At 40.2% G+C, this 24,944-nt stretch overlaps 1 protein-coding gene and 1 pseudogene across 2 annotated transcripts in view; one reads left to right on the top strand and one right to left on the bottom strand.

Annotated features, from left to right (window-relative positions):
* EPG5 (ectopic P-granules 5 autophagy tethering factor) overlaps positions 1–24,944 on the bottom strand; it is a 122,854-nt gene that overhangs the window by 23,996 nt on the left and 73,914 nt on the right. The window contains exons 28-35 of one of the 2 annotated variants that reach the window (XM_065932637.1): positions 17,894–18,036; positions 16,263–16,419; positions 13,812–14,006; positions 12,650–12,863; positions 10,502–10,650; positions 9,759–9,960; positions 8,294–8,366; positions 7,176–7,276 (exon numbers count right to left, since the gene is read on the bottom strand). In XM_065932637.1, coding sequence (XP_065788709.1) covers positions 7,176–7,276; positions 8,294–8,366; positions 9,759–9,960; positions 10,502–10,650; positions 12,650–12,863; positions 13,812–14,006; positions 16,263–16,419; positions 17,894–18,036 — 1,234 coding nt within the window. Of the gene's footprint in view, positions 1–7,175; positions 7,280–8,293; positions 8,367–9,758; positions 9,961–10,501; positions 10,651–12,649; positions 12,864–13,811; positions 14,007–16,262; positions 16,420–17,893; positions 18,037–24,944 lie in introns of both variants that reach the window. The other variant, XM_065932635.1, reaches the window with a different exon arrangement.
* LOC136166307 (nucleolar RNA helicase 2 pseudogene) lies at positions 148–5,986 on the top strand (annotated as a pseudogene).

Here is a 24,944-nt window from a genome sequence, read left to right on the forward strand (position 1 = left end):
ATACCTTTGGGTTTATCTTTAACACAAACAAAAAAACCTAACACAAACCACAAATTTGAACTAACAGTCTAAAACCTAATGTTCTCAATAATTACCCAGCTTCAGAGATTTTCACCTACCAGAGAAAAAACTGATGGCAGAGTAATAATGAAGAATGGTAATTTACTTGGGTAACTGGAAGGAGCAGCTGGCATGTGGGAGATAGCAGAGGTGATCAGTTTTTCCCTAAAACTTCTAAATATATGGCTTTTTCACTCAGATACACCTCCACAAGCCCAGCCACCTTCAGGCATCCCTCTAGTCTGCTGCCCTTGGCCATGGACTCAGTCTCATGCACTTGACACTCCATTCATCAGGCACCTTGGAGAAATCTAATGTGCCCTGGAGAAATCTACTGTTCCTCAAAAGGAAATATTCCAAATAACTAAATCTCAACCCTTGGTGCAGTAAAACTAGACTGTTAACCATCATTCTAGCAAGTCACTTGAAAATGAATCTCACACTCTTCTGCGACCTGACCACTCAGCATTAACCTCACAAGCATCCATTACTTTAGTGCCTTCAACAGCTAGTGGCAATATAAGAGGCATCTAGTCTAAAACAAATTTTTTCAGACTTTCTGATTCTATGCACAGGAATGGAATTGAGTCAAAGAAGACAGAGTTACACACAATGAGAGCAGTTTCTCAACACTGACCAATGGGAGTTTCTCAACACCAACTTGTGAAAAATGACCGATGAGCATCAATACATAGTACCAGTCAACTTATCACTAACATTCCTGTGACCTCAATCCTCAGTGCAGTATGTTATGAAACAGTAACATACCCTTTTAGCAACCTTTTAAAACAGAGGTGAAGGATAGCATTTGTTTAAATATGGACAGAAAAAAGATAGTTTTGTTTAAATAAGGATGGATATGTAGGAGATGTCTAGGAGGTAATCTCTTAGGACCAGAGGAACTTCTCTAGTCCCAGTCCAGATGCAAATAAGTTCTGTGACCTCAGATGAATTCTTTTTGATTTTCAGGTCCTCATTTTTCTCATCAATAAAAGCAGAGAGCTGAATCAGACAATCTCACTAAAAGACTATAATTTAATAATTCTTCATATTGTTAGGCACAGTTCTTCTGTTCACTCCCTCTGAAGTGAGCTACCCTACAGTCATACCACCTTGAACACGCCCTATCTCATCTGAACTGAGCTACCAATTCTTAATGTCAGCCATGTACTTTCTTATTTCTAGGCCACTTTTTGATTTTCTATACACAGACCTGTGACAGTGCCTGCCCCTTTATACTAAGAAACTAAACAAACAGCCTCTGTGACAATAGTTTTATGCTCAAATATCTGCCTCACTACAAGTCTGCCTTTCCAAAAGAAACCGAAAAAGTACTACTAGGATTTCATGTGTTACTCATTGAACTAATACTTATCAAGTAGACACTGAGAATACGGCATTATCCTAATCTTAGGGGAATGAAAAGAAGAATGTTTCTGTGCCTAGAGTTTATATCATAACTGGGGAAGGGAGAGAGATAAGATATATAAAGATCAATCAAAAACACTGGATGAAGTATATCTAGAGAATGGAATATTATTCAGCACTAAAAAGAAAGCTATCAAGTCATGAAAGAAATGGAGAAACCTAAGTGCACATTACTAAGCAAAAGAAGCCCATCTGGAAAGCACCATGATGAATGATCCTAACTACGTGACATTCTGGAAAAGCTAAAACTATGGAGAAAGTAAAAGAAATCAGTGGTCTCCCAAGGCTAGTGGGGAAGGAGGGGTGACTAGTAGAGGACAGAGGATATTCAGGGCAGTGAAAAATTCTGTAGGATACTGTAATGGTGGACACACATCATTATACATTTATCCAAACCCACAGAATCAACACCACCCAGCACGAGTCGTATGGACTTTGGACTTTGGGTGATAACGTGTCAGTGTAGGTTCATCAACGATAACAAATTTACCATTTGGATGGGGGACAATGATAGTGGGGGAGTTGGAGGGGAGACTGTGCACTCAGAGCAGGAAGCAAAGGGTATATGTAAACGCTGTACTTTCCACTCAATTATGCTGGGAACCTAAAGTTATACTAAAAAAATAGTCTATTTTTATACATACATGTATTACTAGATGACAAATTTTATATATAACACATATATTACTGCTACATATATTAACATATGTATTATTGCCATATTATATATACATATTATTATAATACATAATCTATCATCTGATGTTATCATATATAAAATACTGGATGCATGTGTGTGTGCATGCATGTTCAGTTGGGTCCAACTCTTTGCCACCTCATGGACTGTAGCCCGCCAGGCTTCTCTGTTCATGGGATTTTCCTTGCAAGAATACTGGAGTGGGTTGCCATTTCCTTCTCCAACATACTGGATGATATATTGTTAACTCCAAGACTCAGCGCCACATAAACACAGGGCCGCCATGGAGATGCACCATTCAGACCTCCTTCAAACAGAACTTGCCACAGATGAGGCTACAGCACTTCGGCAGCTGAGTCAAGGCCACCCTCCCTTGAAGGTCTCAGCCTACAACTGAGCACTGGCCTGGGCACTTCTGCCAGGGGTGGACTCTTCATTAAGGAGTCACTGCACTCCAACGCCCCATCTGGCTGGCCAAAACTTTCTCAGATCTGCCCTGCAGACTGAGGCTCTTCCTTCCTGCTCCCCTTTCACAGGTGTCACACCTGCACAGAGGTGAAGGGCTTGCTTGCCTACCGCTATTCCTCTCCTTCCTGCTCCCCTTTCACAGGTGTCACACCTGTACCAGAGGTGAAGGTTTTGCCTACCTACCTCTATTCCTCTCCCTCTTATTTTCACAGGCATCACCCCCAACACCTCTTAGCACTCTGGCTCCATCACGGTGTCTGCCTCCCACAGATCTGAACTGCAACAATGTGCTATAAAGACTTAGAAACAGGAGAGAAATGTACCCACGTAAACAAACACGCAGGAAAATATAAAGGGCCTGAGGCTTCACCCAGATAGCGGAATCAGCATAAGCAAAAAAGTGGCAGTGGGAAAGTCCAAGGACTTTTAGGGGAACAGTGAGTAGAGCCATATGGTTGAATGGATGCTTCCAAAAAACCCAGCTCGTAATGCTGAAGTGCTCTGGGTCAGACGCATTTGAATGTTGAGCTAAAACATTATCACACTTCAAAGTTTTTGACCAAGAATAGCATAGAAACAGAATTTTAGGAGAATCAATTTAGACTCTAGCAAATAAGCAGGAACAGAAATGAGAGGAAACAGAAGGCTACTGCAAGAATCTGGGCTGGGTGGACTAATAGCCTTATAAGCCTCCTGATACAAAACATTTAGATGTACTAAGTAAATACAACATCTCTGATAATGCACAACTATATACATTCAGTGGAAGAAAAGAGGTCAGAAGCAGAAAGACTAGAAAAGGAGCATCAAATTGATGCTAAAGGCAGCACAGGATGAGATGGTGAGACAGAATCACCGACTCAATGGGCACGAATCTGAGCAAACTCTGGGAGATAGTGGAGGACAGGGAAGTCTAGCGTGCTGCAGTCCATGGGGTCCTAAAGAGTCGGACACAACTTACAACAGCAAAAGCCTCAGTTGCCCTGGGGCTGTTATGTGGGGTTTTCAACCTCACAAGGAAACAGAAAACAAGATCTTCTAAGGACTACGTCCTCACTGAAAGGGCAGATAAGGGCAGAGGGGAATGGATCTTCTTCACCTTAGCTCAGAATGGGAGTCAGGGAGCCAAGAAAGCTGACTGTGATCATTGAGTTTGGGGGTTGATTTCATGTGTCTGTACGGCATGAAAAGCAAGGCGATCAAACCACTCAATCCTAAAGAAAATCAACCCTGAATATTCATTGGAAGAACTGATGCTGAAGCTGAAGTTCCAATACTTTGGCCACTTGATGCAAAGAGCTGACTCACTGGAAAAGACCCTGATGCTGGGAAAGATTAAGAGCAAAAGGAAAAGGGGGCAGCAGAGGTTAAACAGCATCACTGACTCAATGGACCTGAACTTGAGGAAACTCTGGGAGACAGTGGAGGACAGAGAAGCCTAGTGTGCTGCAGGTCATGGGGCTGTCAGGGGTCGGACACGATTTAGCAACGGAAGAACACCACCACCACAGTGTGAGAAACCCCAAGTCAAGGAATTACACAGAGCCAACTGGCAACAAAGCTAAAAAGGTTAAGAAAGCAGGGCCTTCTGGGGTTGAGGTGAATTCTCCTAAATCCAAAAAGGCAAAAAACAAAGAGGAGCCATCTCAAGATGACCTTATTTCTCCTAAAACCGAAAGTTTAAAAAAACTAAAGGAGCCCTGTGAAAAGACAGCTGTTTCTCCTAACACCAAAAGAGTTATAAAAAATGAGGAGACTTCTGAGGATGAACTGGGTGCACCTAAGCCCAAAAAGATGAGGAAAGAAAAAGAAATAAGTGGAAAAAATGGAGAGAAAAGCCCCAACCTGAAGAATCACAATCAGGATTTCCTGATTGTGGACCTGACTCTTGACTCCAAGGAAGTGGCCAGTGAAGAAAATAACAGTGAGTTAGAGCAGGAAAGACTGTGGAGCAAAAAGGAGCTTTCTCTAGATTTCCCATATCTGAAGGAATGATTAAACTTCTCAAAGCCCATGGGGTGACCTTCCTGTTTCCTATACAAGCAAAGACGTTTCACCCTGTCTATAGTGGGGAGGAGTTGATCGCACAGGCAAGGACAGGAACTGGGAAGACGTTCTCCTTTACGGTGCCTTTGGTTGAGAAACTTCAGGGAGAACTGCAAGATCAGAAGGGAGACTGTGCACCAAGTACTGATTCTTGCACCCACAAGGGAGTTGGCAAGTCAAGTAAGCAGAGACTTCAGTGACATCACAAAAAAGCTGGCACTGGCTTGTTTTTATGGTGGAACTCCCTATGGAGGACAAACTGAATGCATATGGAATGGGATCAACATCCTGGTTGGGACACTAGGTCATATCAAAGACCACCTGCAGAATGGCAAGCTAGACCCCACCAAACTTAAGCATGTTGTCCTGGATGAAGTTGACCAGATGTTGGACATGGGCTTTGCTGATCAAGTATAAGAGATTTTACGTGTAGCAATAAGAAAGATTCAGAAGACAATCCCCAACATTGCTTTTTTTCTGCAACTTGCCCTTGGTGGGTGTATAATGTTGCTAAGAAATACATGAAATCTACATAGAAACAAGTGGACCTGATGGGTTTTTACCCATCAGAAACAGAAAACGGCAGTAACTGTATAGTATCTGGCTATCAAGCACCACCGGACTCACAGGACAGCAGTTACGGGGACATGATCCGAGTGTACAGTGGTTATCGAGGGAGAACTATCATGTTTTGTGAAACGAAGAAAGAAACCCACGAGTTGAAACAGAATGTGGCCGTAAGGCAGGATGCCCAGTCTTTATATGGAGACATTCCACAGAAGCAAAGGGAAATCACCCGGAAAGGTTTCAGAAATGGTGATCTTACAGTTTTGGTTGCAACCAATGTTGCTGCATGCAGGTCAGACATCCCCAAAGCTGATTTGGTGGTTCAAAGTTCTCCACCAAAGGATACAGAGTCCTACATTCATCATTTTGGGTGAACAGGTAGAGCTGGAAGGACAGGGGTTTACATCTGCTTTTATCAGCACAAGGAAGAATACCAGTTGGCCCAAGTGGAGCAAAAAGCAGTAATTAAATTTAAGCTAATAGGTGTTCCTTCTGCAAGGGATAATTAAAGCTTCTAACAAAGATGCCATCAGGCTCATGGACTCTGTGTCTCCCACTGCGCTTGATCACTTTAAGCAGTCAACTGAGAAGCTGACTGAGGAGAAGGGAGAAACGGAAGCCCTGGCAGCAGCCCTGACGCACATTTCCGGTGCCATGTTGGTAGACCAGCACTCCATGATCAACTCAGATTCGGGCTTTGTGCCCATGATCTTGCAGTGATCAACTGAAATGCCAAACATTAGTTATGCTTGGAAAGAACTTAAAGAGCAACTGAGTGAGGATACTGATTCCAAAGTGAAGAGAGATGGTCTTTCTCAAAGGAAGGCAGGCTGTTTGCTTTGATATCCCACTGCATCAGTAACAGAAGTACAGGAAAAATGGCATGATTCACAGCACTGGCAGCTTTCTGTGGCCACAGAGCAACCAGGGCTAGAAGAACCAGGGAAAGGATAAGGCAATTTCCAGGGATAGTGGGAAGGCAACTGAGGTGTCAGGGGACAGCAGGAAAGGAGAAGTTTCAGAGGATAGCAGTCAGGAGGTGGTAACAAAAGTAACAGATTTCAAAAAAAGGCCAGAAGCGAAGTAGAGTTTTAAGAAAGCATTTTAATAGAATTTGAAGTAGAGGATTTATATGGCAAAAACAGAACTATGCTCAGAAACATGAAACTGAACATCATTTTTCATACAGAGTTAAAAGTTAAAAGCACACTGTATTTCCTTCCTGACCATTTGCCCAATCCCCATCTCTTTGAAGCTTCATCTAAATTATCTCATCTGATTGATGACTGTCATGTATAACTTTACCATTACTTCTGTCTCAGGTATTCCTTTGGAAAAGGTGTATGGATTCATTACATATTCTAATGTATCGCCTATAAATTACAAGATTAAGTTAAGCATGTATCTGCTGATACTTTGTAAGTTGACCTGTCTTTATACTTAGAAATGCCTCTTATTAATATTATTCTTCCCTGGTGGCTCAGATGGTAAAGAATCTGCCTGTAATGCAGGAGACCCATGTTTGATCCCTGGGTTGGGAAGATTCTCTAGAGAAGGAAATAGCAACCCGCTCTGGTTTTCTTGCCTGGAGAACTCCATGGACAGAGGAGCCTGGCAGGCTACAATCCATGGGGTCACAGAGTCAGACACGACTGAGCAACTAACACTTTCATTTTTTTCACAACATGGGGAAAACACAATTTGAAAACAGAAAGGCCTGTTTTCCATAACTGATGACACTCAGCATTACCTTAGCAAAACCAAATAATGGTAGGGGTGACCTCTCCTTGTTCAAAGATGATAGCCTACCAAATAAAATAAATGGAAATAGGAAAGCAGAGGCAAAAGATTAACTGAATGACTTAAGGAAAAAGTGAAAACTAACCAGAGGCACAATACATCTTCCTACCTTTAAAACTTCCGTGCAATGAGTCAATGCAGTCAGTGAACAGCTGCACAATGCTTGAGGCCACCACAGCATCACTCTCCAACCAGGGGTAGTGTCGCTGGCTGCTTTAAGTAAGAGAAAAAGACATTGAGAAAGGAAACACTATGATTAAATTACTGTCTGTACCAGAATCTGGGGCTTGTCTAATTCCTAGAAAATTCTGTTTTATGTAGCCCTAAAACATATTTAGATCACTTTAAAGGCTGTAAATTCCTAGAGGTGAACTGTAGCTTTTAACACCAATAGCATAATTTTATTTACTTTCCTTCCTAACCTTTATTCCAATGTTAATTAAGTTTCAGAGGTGTGTCATCTAAATAAGTATCAAATTAACACCTTTTTTTTTTACGTTCAATTATACTCATGAATCCATCCCTTCTGAATTTGGGTTACATTTCAAATGACTCAGAACAGTTTTTTCTACCCAAAGCCTGAAAGGGAAAAAAGTCATGGAAAAAGATGACCAAAAGTGTACAGAGAGGAAGTACCAAAGAAAAAAAATCTTTATATGAAAATTCAGTTTCTGAATCTGGTTTAGAAAGCTCAATATAAAAAATAAATTCCATTAGCTCTTCCTGGAAATAAACAAGCAGCCTGCATTATGATAAGCAGTCTCACAGTCACCACAAAATCCTGAAGCTTGCAGACTATTTAAGAATAGCCCTCTGGGAGAGAGCAATTCCTACCCAGTAATGTGAAAGTCAACTTAGTCCCCAAAAAATAACTGATACTGGGCAAAATCAAGTAAGTCTCCTATTTTGCAGTGTTACATTATCAAAACATAATTCAGGAGAACAACATTTATTTTTCTGAAATTAAATACTAAACTCATTTAACTTTTTATTGTGGAAAGCTGGAAATAAAGAGTCCAGTTTTGCTTCAATATCAATAACTCTGATCAATCAGACTAACAATTCCACAAACAGAAAATGTCTTAAGTTCACTTTGTAAAGAAGCATTTTCTAAATTTAAATGCTACCCTACATAAAAATCCAATCTGTGAACCATCAGCTGTAACATCATCAGAACTTTAAGTCTATAGATTTCAAAGGAATTTGAATATAAGAAAAACTATTTACCTTTCATTGTCTTCTAAAACCAGTATCCATGGCTTAAAGAGCTGGATGATTACTGAATGTAGGGATCTTAGCACTAAAACAAAGCAAAATTTTTAGAGACAAGAAACAAGGCCATCAAATGAAGACTGCCAACAGGCACATGAAAAAATGTTCAACACTGCTAATCAGGGAAAAGCACATCAAAATCACAAAGAGATATCACCTCACACCTGTCAGAATGACTATCATCAGAGAACACAAATACTAAATGTTGGCAAAGATGTGGAGAAAAGGGAACCCTTTATACACTGTTGGTGGGAATGTAAATTGGTGCAGCCAATATATGGAGGTTTCTCAAAAAATTAAAAATACAGCTACCATATGACCAAGCAATTCCACTCCAGGGTATATATCCAAAAAAACAAAAAGATACCATGCACCACAAAGTTCACAGCAGCATTCCTTAAAAATGCCAAAATATGGAGGCCATCTAGGTGTTTATCAACAGATGAATGAATAAAGAAGATGTGGTATCTACATCTGGTATATACACATATACACATAATGGAATACTACTCAGCTATAAAAAAGAATGAAAATTTCCATTTGTAGCAACATAGATGGACTTGGAGGGCATTATGCTAAAAGACAAATATTGTATGATATCACATGTGGAATCTAAGAAATAAAAGTAGTGACTATAACAAAAAAGAAGCTGACTCACAGATATAAGGAACAAACTAGTGGTTACCAGCAGGAGAAGGAAGGGGGAAGGGGCAACGTAAGAGCAGGGTATTAAGAGGTACAAACCAGCAGGTATAAAATAAGCTACAAGGTTATACTTTATAAAAGGAAAGAGAGCCAATATTTTGTAATAACTATTAAATGGAGAATGATCTTTAAAAATTGTGAATCACTATATTGTATACCTGTTACTTATATAATATTGTACATCAGCTATACTTCAATTAAGAAAAAGAGAAACAAAGTTGACCTTTTATCAGTATCACTGATAACTAGAAAATCTACTTATTATCTTATACGTAAAAGATCTATGGTGATACACAAAAAACATTTTTAATATAACTAAGCATGTTTCACTTTTCATTTGCTGCAATAAAATTTCTTAAATTGGAGAAGTTTTATTATAATACATTGTCAGACAATTTTATAACACATTTTTTTAAAAATAAAAACTTAAATACTCTTAATGAGATAAATAATAGGAAGAGAACTGGAGACCAAAACCTGTACCTTCGTATTTCACCTTACAAAGACAGGGTGAAGCAAGCACCCACTATGTAAGTGAACACAGGTACGACACATAAATGGGTTCACACTTGTACTGTGTATTTCCTATTTTTTCTTCATAACACTCAGATATACAAATTTATCACCAAGATTTAAATATCTTAGTTTCTATTCAAGTCTCTCCTAATGGAAGGTCAGAACACCTAAGCTCTATGTTGCTCTAAAGGCATATTACCTGTTTTGCTGCTGGCAGATGGGTCTTGGGCCAAGCAGGCCATTTCTGAGTCAAGTAGCCTTTTTACAAGATAGCCCAAGAATGTCTTCATATCTGCCATGTAAGGACTCCATTTTGAGAATAAACCAAAACTTTTAAAGTCCAACGTGGATAACCGAAGCTTATAGAAAAAGTTTGACAGCCACTGTATAGTCTCCATTACCTGGGAAAAAATGACCAATTTAAAAAACTGCTTACTGAATATCTACCTTCAGTAGAAAACTACAGTAGGCTGAGGCGAAGAGCTTTGACTTTGTATCGAATTACAAAGGTATATAGCATATGAAAAGTAAATCAGCAGATTTCAAACTCCTTTTCAAAAGTAAAGGAACCACTGTTTCATATAAATTCATGTGAACTCACATCATGTAAAACTGATGAAGCCAACAGCTCTGGGGAACAACTGCGTGAAACCTACTCAAAGGAGCCGGTGAAGCAGGAGGGTGAAAGTGGGAAGGGGAGATACAAAGGGCTGGGCCTGGGCTATTCAGGAACCGAGGAGCAAGAATCAGACTGAGGCACGAGAGAAGGGCGATCCAGGCACAGCAGGGTGGAGATGGAGCAGGGGGCGGAGGGAACAGGAGATGACTGACAAGGAAAGCACAGGGCTCTTGGAGACAAAGAGATGCATTTTTAGATATAAATTTTAAATGTGTTCCAGTTGTTTAAAAAAACAAAACTACATAGAGGCAAGAGCTACACACCTGCTTGTCGGACAAGAGAACATCAGGGGAACTCTGAAGCGCAGTGCTCTCCGCAGAGGCTGCCCCCTGCTGGTAGCCTGCGGTGCAGCAGCCCAGGGCTCTCAGGGTGGCTTTCCAACACTCGGGGCTCAGCAGCTGTTCAGCAGAGCCTTCCAGGGTGTGGACAGAGGACAGCAAGTCAGCATCCTTCACAAACTAACTGTTCAACGTGAATCCAAGAACACATGTACTTTACGAATGAATGAGCATTAAGTAAAAATCCAAAACATATTCATAAAGGTCTATGGTAAAGAGAGCAAAGTTCAGAGAACCTACTGAATGATCTGTGCAGGTGGACACCTGACTTTCCTTATTCTCGGTAACCCTGCTGGGAGTGAACACAGCAGAGCCATCCGAGCTGGAATCTGTGAGCCCCTGACTGGGGAATGGTAAAGGTGCATCTTTCTGGCTGGACGACGTGAGAGAAACAAAGGAGCCATGGAACAGAATACAACTGCAGAGTCTATGCCCTCTTCAGAAAAAGTCTCATACTTATCTAACACCCTACTCCTGTAACAGGCAAAACCTAAAGCAACACAGAGACAGTATGCAGAAGTAGAGACTGCCAGCCAGCACAGAGCTACCTGCGAAGCTTCCACTTCCCAGAGGACAGGCCCTTACCACCGGGAAGTGGCTCAGAGGGCAGGTCTGGATGGAGTCATGCACACCAAGAAGATGGCAGTGAAGCCAGGGGAAATTGCAATGGGCTCACCCAGGGCAAATGAAGACAGATTAGCAGTGGGGGAAGCCCTGGGAACACTGCCATGGCGGCCGGGGAGGGATGGACACCAGGAGGCTGGAGGTCATGGAATCTGACAGAGGTGGTACTGTTAGTCTTAAGCCTGTAACTGAACTACTTTTCCTGAGAATTAAAACTTTTCTGCTAAATCCAAGTCAATGGTTGCTTGTATAAACAACTAATAATCTCTTTAAAAGGCTTCAGGGAAGGGAGCTTCCCTGGTGTCCAGTGGTTAAGAGTCTACTGTGCAGGGCAGGGGATGCGGGTTCGACCCCTGGTGGGGAAATGAGACCCCGCATACCGCAGGGCAACTGGGTCAGTGAGCATAACCAGGCAGCCCGCAGCACACAAGGAAGATCCTGCGTGCCACAGCTGAGGCCTGATGCCAAATAAATATTTAACAAAATAAAAGGTTTCAGGGGGAAATTCCGCACTATATGTTTAATCAAATTTTGAAAACTCAGGAGTAAAACTTAGCTATGTAAATAAACATTAAAAATTATACAAGTGCACGTCTGTACCACCACTCCCCACCCACCTTGTAACCTGCCTCTGTAAGAAATAATGAACGTTTTGAAGTGCTTTGCATATTAGACTATACATTCTTCAAGTAGTCCAACACATAAGATCATTAGCTTATTCACAAAATTATTTCTGTAAAGTGACACAAAGATTTGACATAATGCAAAATTTAGTTTTCTATTACATCAATAAACAGTATGAAGTTTACATGAATAAAGTGAATACTATTTCATTTTTCAAATTTCAATAAAATTCCTGCCGAGTGAAATTTCACAACTAAAAAGTCTGCACTCTTTATTTCTCCTTTATTTCTCCAACACTCTGATGGAAAACTGCAGGAGGGGGATAAAAACAGTGGGAATTTGGAAAATTTAATGTTGCTCTTTCTCTTGGATAATATAAAAACAGTGTATCATTATACTGGGATAAAATTCATTTGCAAAATACAAGAGTCAAAAAATTAGTGGGGGCGGGGGGGGGGGGGGGAACCCTAACTGTATCCACCATTTTGAAACTAGAAAGAAACCAACTGGTATATTAAAGCACAATTGTAAAGAAGCAACTTTCTTCTATTCCCAAATCTATAGTCACCACAGTAAGCAGGCCCACCCCAGTCAAGAAAGCTTGTAAAGAGTCAAAGTGAAGAGGTGCAAGCAGGACTGTGGACTCCAATGTCTAAGAGCGGTCCTGCCCAATTAGGGCCCAATCTGACAACAGACCATTTTTACAGACAGCAACCTTTAGGGCATTATTCATTGAGCATTACATTTTTGGATGACATCTGTGGAATGGTTAATGTCATACTGAAGATTCACTGTGATCTAATCAGTCACAATTAAGACACTTACTTTGCATCAGCAGCCTGAGAATGTCACTGTACTGGTCAGGAAACTGGTACAGAAGAAGGTAAGTCCAGTGCTTACAGAAAAGATTAAATGGCATCAAAATATCTTCGTCTGGTTCAAGGCCCCAGGCAGTAAGTGCCAAATGAATGGACTCCAGAAGCCTGGTACGATCAGACAGAGGAGGTTTAGTGGAGTTTAACCATTGCTTAAGATCGAACTAAAAAGAAAAAGAAATAAGAAGCAGTTTTATTTATACTAGAAAGTTGATTGCAATAGAGCAAATTATGTGCAATTTAGTTTGAAAGTCAAAGTTTACCTAGTATTTAGCTTTTCATAAGGACTGAAACTAAAATTTATACACTTAAAAGAATCTAGGCAGTTCAATAACTAATGGAGCCATTATGTCTCCATCTCTACTTCACTCTTGGGGCTGCAGAAGCAATTTTTTCAGCTCCGCGAGCTTTTTTACAATTTAAGAACCTTGTTGGTAAGCTTTCCCTATAAAACAAGGATCAGAACTGTGTAGTTCTTCTCCACTGGTCACACTGCCACACACTAGTGGCAACTTTACGGAACTATCTCCTTCTAGTGGCCATGCTTCTAAATCTTCATCAGTTAATGAAAATTCAGGGTGTTGATCTCACCTTCCAGAACCCCAAACTATAAAACATGCTTTCCCCTATTAAAAATTGCAATCAGTCTCCAGGTCCTAAAAAATGTCCAAGTTTTATGATTTATAGATGTCAGAGAAGTCCAACTGAAAGCAAAATAGCTAAGGCTCTGATTTCTCAACTGGTAACATTTGACATATTAACAACTCAATCATCAAACACAATTAAGGCATAAACTCAAGACACATTCAAAAGAAGGATGTACCAAATTATTAGTATGAATATTTCAAAACTGTAGGAAGTTTTTAAAGAGCTTGGGAGCTGGTCTTTTTTATACTACATGTGGTGAGACTGTCCTACAGGACATAATCAATGCATCCAGAAGCAGCAGCTACGGGATCGGACTTCTTGAAGACAACATCCAACGTGAAAAGGGCCTGTCTGCCTCCAGTCCCCCGGAGAAGAGCTCCAAGGGCCTTGCATTTCTGAGGCACAGGGAAACAACAGCAGGGCCCACACCTCAATGACAACGTCAGGACTGAGTCACGCCTCACCTTGGTCAGCAGCATGAAAATCATATCACTGTTGTCCTCACGTAGAAACTTCACCACCTTCTCATAGAGCTGGATGAACTCCGCAGGCGCAGCACTGGGAGTGAAGAAAGGAGACAAGAGGGAGCAAAGCCTTCTGTCCTTCAGAATGGTCTGAAGGACTCTTCTGCATTCTGATTTAGTGCCACTGATAAATACCTTCAAAGAATTGAAAAGGGAAAATGTCACCAAATTCTCCCCTCCCCAACTTTTCTTTGAGCAACCCAGTTTTAAGGAATAGCATATATGGCTAACAGAAATTTTTCCAAATGAAAATATGAAACAATCAAAAGAAATCTAAAATCAACATAGATAAATCTATCACTTTCAATGTAACCTATATTAAAAATTCTGGATAATCCATTCATTTGGTTTGGACAAGTCAAAGAAAATGTTTAAAAGATTAAAATACTGGGATAATCTGAATCCAGAAATTTGCAGTGTACCTACCATGATTACTAAGTATCTAAAGTGATTCTGCACTATGTCAAGAAAAAAAAAAAGATTCTAGGTTACAGACTTTATTGAGATATGCTTTTAATACTTTTAAAAAGCTAACTTTCATAATTAATATACACCTTGTTTTAACTTGTTCTAATGTTTAAGAGTATTAGAATATAAGTTGATATTTAATCTCAGACTTAGGATAGCTTTGATAAATTTGATCAGAGACAGAAATAATAAAGGATAAGACTGATAGATTTGAATATATAAAAATTTTGACTTCTATATGGGAAAAAGAATCATAAAATAATAGAAAAACGACAAAGTAGAAAAATTATAACATGTTCCAGACACCAGGCTAACAGTCTGAGGAGCTCTTCAAAGCAATCAAAAAGCAAGAAACTTCCCAGCAGAAAATGTGCAAAGAACAAAAACCAGAAAATTCACAAAAAATTATTAAATCATTTGAAAACTCATCCAACTGAATTAATACTTAAAGAAATACAACTTAAAATAATCACAATACACCACTTCCCTTATTAGATTAGCAAGACCTAAAAAGAATGATCAGTCCTAATGTTAGTTCTAACATGGAGAATAAATTGACCCCTGTTATTACAATGTAAATAGGTGTAAACAGGAGGACAGTATGACAATATACATCAATTGCTAGTCCCTTTGACATAGTGATCATACTTCTAAGAAATTATCCTACGAAAAAACAGTCTAATAATTTCACAAAGGCATGTAAGAATATTTAGTTCAGGCTTACAGCAGCAAAACAACCAACCAACCTAAATATTCATCCAGAGACCACTGGCTCAGTACATTACAATGTATTATCTGTACTATGGAACACTATATATTAAATACTATGATGCAGGTTTTTACTTGTTATCAAGGAATAATGTCTAAAATATGTCTGAATGAAAAAAAATAGCATATGCTAGCTTTTAAGTGTGTATCCCTATCGCTATATCTATATATAAGAATGACATATCATTTTTACACATACACACATATACCAATAGACACAGACACACAAGATCAACTATAAGGAAATGTTAGCTATGTAACCAGTATCTCCAGGAGATACTGGTTACGATTATAAGAAATTTCTCTTTATACTTTTTACACTGTCTGTATTGCTTATAATAAGCACTCATTGATTTCATAATTAGGAAAAACATTTTTAAAAAGCTACTTTAATATCTGCTCAGCATCACCTCCCTAAAAGTATTCAATAAATAACCACTCATTTAATAGAATTTGAAGAAGAGTACATGGTTAATTAGTATTTCTGTATTTTCCACAAAGTGGCATTCCTTGCTTTAACGACACATTCATAAATCTGCATGGATTCATTGCCCCTGCCCTTTTTAAATACCCACATATTTAAGAGTTAAGTCAAGTAAGTAAATTGTGAGCAGCAGCTGAGAGGCAGCAGAGCAGAAGTGGAGCAAGCACCGAACGCTGAGTCAGAAGACCTGGGCTCCCTCTCGCCGCCAGGGCTCACCAGCTGTATTCCTTAGGCAAGTCACTCAATCTTTTAGAGGCTAGCTTTTCTCATCTTTAACACTGAAATGCTATCAATCACACAGAGTCATTGTAAGGATGAAATAAAATAACGATTTTTTAAATTTATTTATTATTTTAATGATCTTTTTATTATAAAAAGCATTTTATAAACAATAGTCTCCTATAGTTAATATCATTAACATCAACAGCCTACAATAGAATTTGACATCTCCCTGGTGACTTTCATATACTAATAATTTAACAACTCTTTCTGAAAAGCAGAATTCCATACCAGCAATTCCAACATCTTGAGAAGTCAACAATTCAAAGGGGCTTCTGAACTAGGTAAGACTCTGAACCTGCAAGTGTGGAGTCAACCCTGATTATATCTAATGAGGACACCGCAGGGACTCATCATATGTAAATAAGGCTAAAAACACAGGATACCCTTACCTGTCCCAAGATCTCAATGCATGAAGTAAAGAACTGCCTTGTGGGAGGATGACGCTGGGTCTCGTCACTGACATAATCCACAACAGTAAAGAAGAGGCTGATGCCAACCTTCTGAACCCCAGGGGTGGGCTGCGACTGGTAGGCGTTCACTAAGGCCCTATGGGAAAACATTGGTAAGGTTACTGGTCTACAGTAAGAGAATTCAGACCCACGGTGTTTCCCTGATACTCCACATTTCTCAGGTAATATTCTCAGAGTCCTTACAGCCCCACACAAATGTCACTTTAGAAATATTTCACAGGATAGCTTACAACTTGACCCAACAACTTATTTTCAACGCATAGAAATGATTTTATGTCCTCCTAGGGTTAGGGTGGGGGGATTAGCCTTTATTAAGTATTTTCAAATGTCAAAGTGAAAGTGTGCTAGTCACTCAATTATGTCATGCAGTCATGCAGACCCCATAGACTGCAGCCCACCAGGCTCCTCTACCCATGGAATTCTCCAGGCAAGAATACTAGAGTGGATAGCCATTCCCTTCTCCAGGGGACCTACTCAACTCAGGGGCTGAACCTGGGTCTCCTGCATTGCAGGCAGATTCTTTACTGCCTGAGCCGCCACGGAAGCCCAACAACTTATTTCCAATACACAGAAAATGACTTTATGTCCTCCTGGAGGGAGGAAAATCAGTCTTTATTAACATTAAATACTTTCATAGCTGTATGTAATCCACAATTTTACATCCAATTTTTCCAAATTATCCAATTAATCCAAATATTACTCGATGTTGTATATTACATAAATACACGTTTTTAAAAATAAGAACCTTGATTTCTCTAAATTTTAAAACCTAAAACAATGATTTAGGTTGAAGAAAAAGATTTTTGTATAGAAGATGATCCTAGTATAAAAGATGTCTCTTCTAATTCTTACTGTTTTGAGTTTCTTTTCCAGAAAAAGAAATAGCAACCTCTTGTTCACCTTATCTCCTCCTCCTTCCCAGACCCTTCCAATGTAACCCACGAAAGGTCTCTATGCCCCCATCCACACCACCATCCTAATCTACAGGGGGATTAGCTGCTGGTGAGTCAACCTCTCCTTTCCCAGGTAATAGCCTGGTGGCTTTGAGCTCCAAAAGAAACCACCATGCATGGTCAAACGCAAGCCAGCAACTACACTTGTGAGCCCTGAGCAATTCCACTGCAAACGTTGCTCAATAATCTGAACTAATGATGATGACTTCCTGAGTAAATGTGCCTTTAATATAAAGCTTAAGCGCTAAATCTCTCCAGATTAAATTCTAATGTAATGCATCACCTGCTAATTCAAGGGTCAGCAAAATTATTCTATAAAGAGACAGTAAATATTTTATGCTTTATGGGCTATAAATTGTCATAACATTCAATTTCGCCACTGGAACATAAAAGCCATACACATTAGATAAGTACATGGGCATGGTTATGCTGCAATAAAACTTTACTTATAAAAATAGATGGCAGGTCAGATTTGGGCCAAAGACTGCTAATTCCTATACTAGTTAATTAGTAGGTGACTGGGGGGATAGTAGCAACTATGATTGCTATCAGTAATAACTAACTAGTATTTTAAATTAGAATGCCCTCAAAACTTACGTAATCAAGTTTTCAGCATGCACGGCAGCTTCCACAATATTAAGTGATGGTGGTTTAGCAGCTTCTGCTTGCAACTGCTTCACTTCTTTTCGCAGAACATGAAGCTGTTGGCTTATTGCTTCATTCTTATGCATACCTTCAAACTAACAAAAATTAGAGTGGTCAACAGATTTATTTGCTCCTACAGGTTTCTAGAGCAGACACTTTATTACAAATATCCTGGGTTTTTCATAAAGAGAGTATTATTACAACTAATACTATAACAAAATTCTCAATTGAACCTGAGGAGGATGGGGGCAAAAATGTCAAAAACAAACAAACAAACAAAAAAAAACACCTATTTAAGAATCTCAAGCTTTTCATGAAGAATCAAACTTGAATTAGTTTGTTGCTGGTTCAGAGTGTTTTTGGTAAGTTATGTTCTATGCCACTTATGCTTCAACACTTCAATTCTCATCAAAAATAAACTCAATGGCTTCCACCACTGGGGCTTTTCTTGAGGCACATCAAGCCCTCTTCTGTTGACCATCCCTCCCCAGAGCCTTCTCTGTTCCCCTGATCCAGAAACACATGTAATCTGACGCTGGGCCTGCAGGTCTCATCTGCACAAAGCCATAAAAAGAGGATGACACAAATCTGTTAATAAAACAACTGGAGGAAGAAAAGATATATATTTATAAAAGAAATACCAAAAATAAGATAAACTATGAGAAATGACCAAATCAGTTGCATGCTGAGCAAAGAGCAATTGACTAATTTCAGTGGTTCTTGAAATCTGGTCTTTGATAGAATTTACTGGTTCTCAACAAAGATGTGAAAAATAAGAATTTAGAGGTTTGAAAAAAAACTAAAGTTATTTCAATTTTTTAGAACTATCCTACCAAGATGGTAGTGTAGAAGGACGTGTGCTCATCTTGTCCTACAAGAACACCAAATAGCAACTAGCTACTGAACCACCATTGACAGGAGTATGCTAGAATTCACCCAAAAAGATACTCCACATCAAAGGACAAAGAAGAAGTGGCAATGAGTTGGTAGGAGGGATGCGATCACATTTGAATCAAACCCCACACCCCCCAGAGACTCTTGGAGGGCACAAATAACCTGTGTGCACCAGGACGCAGGGTAAAGGGGCAGTGACCCCCACAGACTTGGCCAGACCTGCCTGTGAGTGGTTGAGGGTCTTGTGTGGGTGGAGGTGTGGGTCAGCAATGGACTGCCACGGGGACAGGGGCACTGGCAGCAGAGGTTCTGGAAACCTGTGTCCTGTAAGCCCTTTTAGAAGACACCTCCAGCCCAACCATAGAGCCGGGGACGCCTCAGGCCAAACAACTAACAGGGAGGGAGCACAGCTCCACCCATCAGTAGAAAATCGGATTAAAGATTTACAGAACATGGCCCTGCTCACCACACCAAGATTCAGTTTTCCCCACAGCCAGTCCCTCCCATCAGGAAGTTTGCACAAGCCTCTTATCCTCATCCATCAGAGGGCAGATAAAAGATTGTAGAAGAACTACAATCACATGGCCCCAAGAATGAAAAACACAATCAAAGAAAACTAACCCAAATGGTCACATGGATCCAGCCTTGTGTAACTCAATGAAGCTATGAGCCATGTGGGGCAGGGCCACCCAAGACAGACTGGACATGAGAGTTCGGAAAAAGATGGTCTACTGGAGAAGAGAAGGACAAAGCACTTCAGTATTCTATCTTGAGAATCCCATGAACAGTATGAAAGGGCAAAAAGATATGACACCATAAGATAAGCCCCCCAGGTCAGCAGGTGTCCAATATGCTACTAAGGTATATTGGGCATCTGGTCCCATCACTTCATGACAAATAGAAGGGGGAATAGTGGAAGCAGTGACAGATTTTCTCTTCTTGTGCTCCAAAATCACCACAGACGATGACTGTAGCCATGAAATTAGAAGATGCTTACTTCTTGGAAGAAAGGCTATGACAAACCTAGACTGTGTATTAAAAAGCAAAGACATCACTTGCCAACAAAGATCTGTATAGTCAGAGCAATGGTTTGTCCAGTAGTCATGTACAGATGTGAGAATTGGACCACAAAGAAGGCTGATCACCAAAGAATTGATGCTTTCAAATTCTGGTGGTGGAGAAGGCTCTTGAGAGTCCCTTGGACAGCAAGGAGATCAACCAGTCAATCCTAAGGGAAATCAACCCTGAATATCTATTGGAATGACTGGTGTTGAAGCTGAAGTTCCAAGACTTTGGCCACCTGATGCAAAGAGCCTGCTCACTGGGAAAGACCCTGATACTGGGAAAGACTGAGCGCAGGAGAAGAGGGCAATGAAGAATGAAATGGTTGGATGGCATCACCAACTCAATGAACAAGAGCTTGAGCAAACTCAGGGAGATAGTGAAGGACAGGGAAGCCTGGTGTCCTACAGTTCATGGGGTCACAAATAGTTGGACATGACTTAGTGATTGAGCACCAACAATCCTTTATTTCAGATTATGTCTTTCTTAGTTGAGAGGTTGTTAATACCCCTTTCTCTAATTAACTGAATGGTGACCGAAGTGATAACTACTTGGTTTGTGCATTTTTAATGTCCTTTTTTGCCTGTGGATACATGCAGAGAATATCCGAGGCCCAGGTTGCAACCCAAAGACAGAACCAGTGTAATAGCTGTGGGGACAGGAGGAGAGAGGGACAGCAAAGAGGAGCTCAGCCAAGGAGGGAGTCAGGGCTGAAGACTGCAATGTAATCGGACTGGGGAGCGAGGGGGCCTGTTTTAGGGAGACCTTTAGAGCTGGCGAGGGAAGTGGGACTTATATTGAAGGCATGGCAGGAAACGCTGAAAAGACCAGAACATTCAGAAGGCAGGAATTTTAAACCCTCCAGTCTCTTCACATGGTCTTCTCCAATCACATGGGTGAGCAGTAAAGGCTACATTTTCCTTTATATGCACCTTCCCAAACCCAGGCCTCAGCCACCACCACGGTGATATCCCCACCAGGCGTATTTTCATAAATCCCAGATCGAATGCTCCCAAAGTACACTGGTCCTGCTTGGTTTGCTTTGCACAGCCACACCAAGCAGCTCAACTCTAACAGATGATATGCTGACCACCTACTTTTATGATCATGATAATAACCCTTCCATAAAGCTCACCAATGTTGTATTAAAAATCTTCACAAAACTTTTCAAGGATAAGTTGTTATTATGAATCAAAAGGCAGAAAAGTGCCTCTCCAAGAATATGTAATAATAATCACGATTAATTTTTATTATTGGAGAAGCAAAAGATTAAAAAAAGTAAACTGTTTCCAGTAAACCACATAACGAACCAATACAAATACTTTATTTCAAATCTTTAAAGTAACAGGCCAATGTTTAATAGCCCAAAATGTGTTAAGAATATGTGCAGTCGGTTTTTTGGCAAATTTGTCACCAACTACAATTAGACTAGGTCTTTGAGTCACAGCCCTTGGCTGACCTGGAGAGCAAGCAGCCAAAGAGAGGGAAAGAGAATCTGAGAGGAGGAAGGAGAATGAAGGGAAGTGGAAAGACAATGAGTAAGAAAGAAGAGAGGCTCACTTAACAGGGAAATGCAGAGAGATGAGACTAAAAGCACTCTCTTACTCCAACTTTAAAACCACCACTCCATGCTGTAGAAACAACTTAATGCTAAAAAGTAAAAGAGATTAACTAGTTCAGAAAAGTTCAGATTTCCTCGCAAAAACATCCCTAAATTATCATAATTTCCTAGTCTACCTATTTTTGTTCATAGCTCCCACCTCTGTTAAAAGTTTTCTTTTCTTACTACAGTGGAGGTAAGAGAGACTGAATGATCACCAGCTCACAGTTACAAGTTTTAGACAAAAAGCGGCATGTTGGAAGCTCTTCCACTTGAGTCATTTTAAGCAGACAAAGAAATCCAACAGTTGCATGAACACGTGCTTCAGTAAGCTGTTGCAATAATGTGAGGCCCTCCGTAGATCTTTCATTTCTAGAAATGAGCAAACTTTTCACATGATCATAAATCAATCCTGGGTCCAACAAACATGCCCCACAATACCAAAGTACAACAAAAGGAACCCTATTATAAATCACCCCATTTCCTCAGGGAATATCACTGAATTATTAGAGGCTTCTGTTAAGAGAGGCAACCACAGAAGAGGCACGTCCCACTTGCCATAAAATATCTTTGGCTTCTGTATACCCCAAACAAGCTATACATAGTTCAAACATTTGCAGACAACTGGAAATTTCCAGGGCTTTCCCTCACAGAAAAATTCCATTAAGCAGTAATATATTTTCATGACATAATTTGAAATCCTTACAAAAGAGCCATTCACAATTACATTTAAAAATATGTTTTAATTTTAAAATTTACACTTGAAATGAAAAATCATTTCCCATGAAATCACTGAAAAAGAAGCAATCCTATCACACTAACACAGAAAGAAAAGGGTACTATGTTAATTCAAATGAGATTTGACTATCATGATCAACTCGTCTTCGAAATCAGAGCTGAAACAGCTAAAGCAAATGGCCTAGTCATTTCCCAATACTGAATGGAAAAAGCAAAATTTCTTGATTCCAACTGAGCCGCTCACTAGCTGTGTGACTCGGGCAAGTTTCCAAGCCTCTCTTAACCCGCTTCGTCTTCCTCATTCCGTGAAGTTCAAGTGAGATGATGTAAGCAAAGTCCCTAGCAGATTACCTGGGATCTGAGAGTACCCAAGCGAGGGATGAGAAATACACTGAACCAGGCTGAGAAATAAAGCCATGCACTGAAGTATGACCATCCTTACCACTTTCCAAGACTGAATGCCCAGGAGAAGCTTGTACACTTAAAAAGGTAAGTGTAGCAGTGTGTGTTGTTTAAGTTGGGATTTTGTATGAAAACATCAAGCTGGCCAATTAAGCATTAAATTGGCTAAAGGTAAGCAGAATCAAAAGCGACTGCCAATTTCTTGTAGTAAAAAGTTCCAATTTCCATGTCTTCCACAGTCAAATAATATCTTCAGGGAGTCTATTATGAAGAGTTTGTATCCTCTTCATTTCTTCAAACACATTCTTTCTGTGACACTGACTGTGTGAGACACTGACAATATAAACATGAAAAGACAAGATCCTGACCCTCAGCTAACTCAAACTATTAACAGCTACAGAAGTAGTCATACAAAACAAGTTATAATACAACCTGGAAAGTGTTGTGCTTGTGGCTTTCACTGACTGATTCGGGGGTGCTAAAAGTACCTATTATGTGCCAAGAGCCATGCCAGGTGGTACAGGTACAGAGACGAATAATGACAGGAACTCTACTTCCCAAAGAGGTCACAGTCTGGTAGGAAAAGAGCAGGTGACTATGACAGCATTTCTCCCTAAACTGTGATGAAAGGAAGGAATATCTGACTAGAGGAGTCAAGAAAGACCTCAAGAAAAGATGCTGACTGAACCAAGGAATGAAAGGATGAGCAGGAGCCCAGATATGAGTGGGGGAGAACAAGCAACAGCATAAGGCTAAGCACAAAAGGATGAATGTGCATGTCATCTTTACAGAACAGAAAAGGAGCAAGCTGTTAAAAAACAGAAGGTTGAGGGCATGAGAGAGAGAGGGTAAATGATGTGCTAGAAAAAGATCAAGAACAGATTATGAAGGGTCCTAAGAGACATAACTCTTTTTAGGTACTAGAGAACCAACATACCAGGGAAGCCAGTGACTCAGTGGTAAAGAAGCTACCTGCCAATGGAGACCCAGGTTCGATCCCTGGATTGGGAAGATCCCCTGGAGGAGGAAATGGCAACCCACTCCAGTATTCTTGCCTGGAGAATCCCATGAACAGAAGAACCTGGTAGGCTACAGTCCATGGGGTTGCAAAGAGTTGAACACAAATGAGTGACTGAGCATGTAAGAACCAACACAGGTTTTTAGCCTAGAAATGAGATCAGTTTGTGTTTTAAAAGATGAATGGTGAAAAATTAACTAGACAGGGAGAAAGACTATGGACAGGAAGGCTGATATATCAGTTCAGGGGAGAAGTGGGCTGACCACAGGGCAATGTCAACAGAAATAAATAAAGAACACGAAGTTATTTCAAAGGCAGAACCAATACGACCTAGAAAGTGACTAGATGGGAAGCATAGAGGTGGGATTATGGATGCGAATACTGATGCCTAGGTCTTCATCTTAGGAGCCCAGGTAGGTGGAATTCCAGAAAAAAATTGGTTTGAAGGATAAAGATGAGATTAGTTTGGGACCTACAGAGTTTGAGGTATCATTGGGACATTGACAGAATGCTAAGTAAGCAAGAAGTCTAGACCTGGAACTCAAGAGAAAATTCTAGACTTGACAAACAGAACAGGAGTCACCAACAAATGGAATAACCTTTGAGGGGTCATGGATTACTGACGATTGACTGAATCTATGAACTCTCCAGAAAAGAAATTTTCTATACACATGCAAGGGCTTCACTGACCTACCAAAGACCATTCACAAATCCTACATTAAGAACTCTAGCACAGACAGAAGACAAAAAGCAGCATATATGGCAGTGAAGGGGATCAGGAGCAGAACCAAACACAACCAGTAACCCAAGCACTGAGCAGATGAAGAGGAGCCCGGAAGAAACTAACAAGTGGCTACAGATTCAGGGAGACTGGCAGAGGCCTCATGATGGTCAGCATCACCAGATGAGAGAATGATGTCAAACAGGATCAACACTACCAGTCACAACCGTGAGGTGTTCACTGGACACACGTATATAGAAGGGCTACAGTTCCATGCAATTATATAACCTACCTCCTGGAGGAATGCTCTCTCCCAGTAACTGTTTCTTGATGAATTCATAAACACTCAGAACTCACTTTCCCTTTTCCTGACAAATACTTCTCTTCCTACAAACTAAAGTTATCTGTTTATATAATGGGTGACTTTAGATTCAAGTACAATCTTTAACAAAAAATCAGAGCAAATTTAACAGACTTGCATACATAATCCCCAAACTTCATGGCAGCTAGAGCTTCAATTTTCCTCTACTTTGCTTTCAGCCATAAATGAGGAGCAAAAAATACTTTT

The sequence above is a fragment of the Muntiacus reevesi genome, chromosome 4 (assembly GCF_963930625.1).
Source record: "Muntiacus reevesi chromosome 4, mMunRee1.1, whole genome shotgun sequence".
Lineage (NCBI taxonomy): Eukaryota > Metazoa > Chordata > Mammalia > Artiodactyla > Cervidae > Muntiacus > Muntiacus reevesi.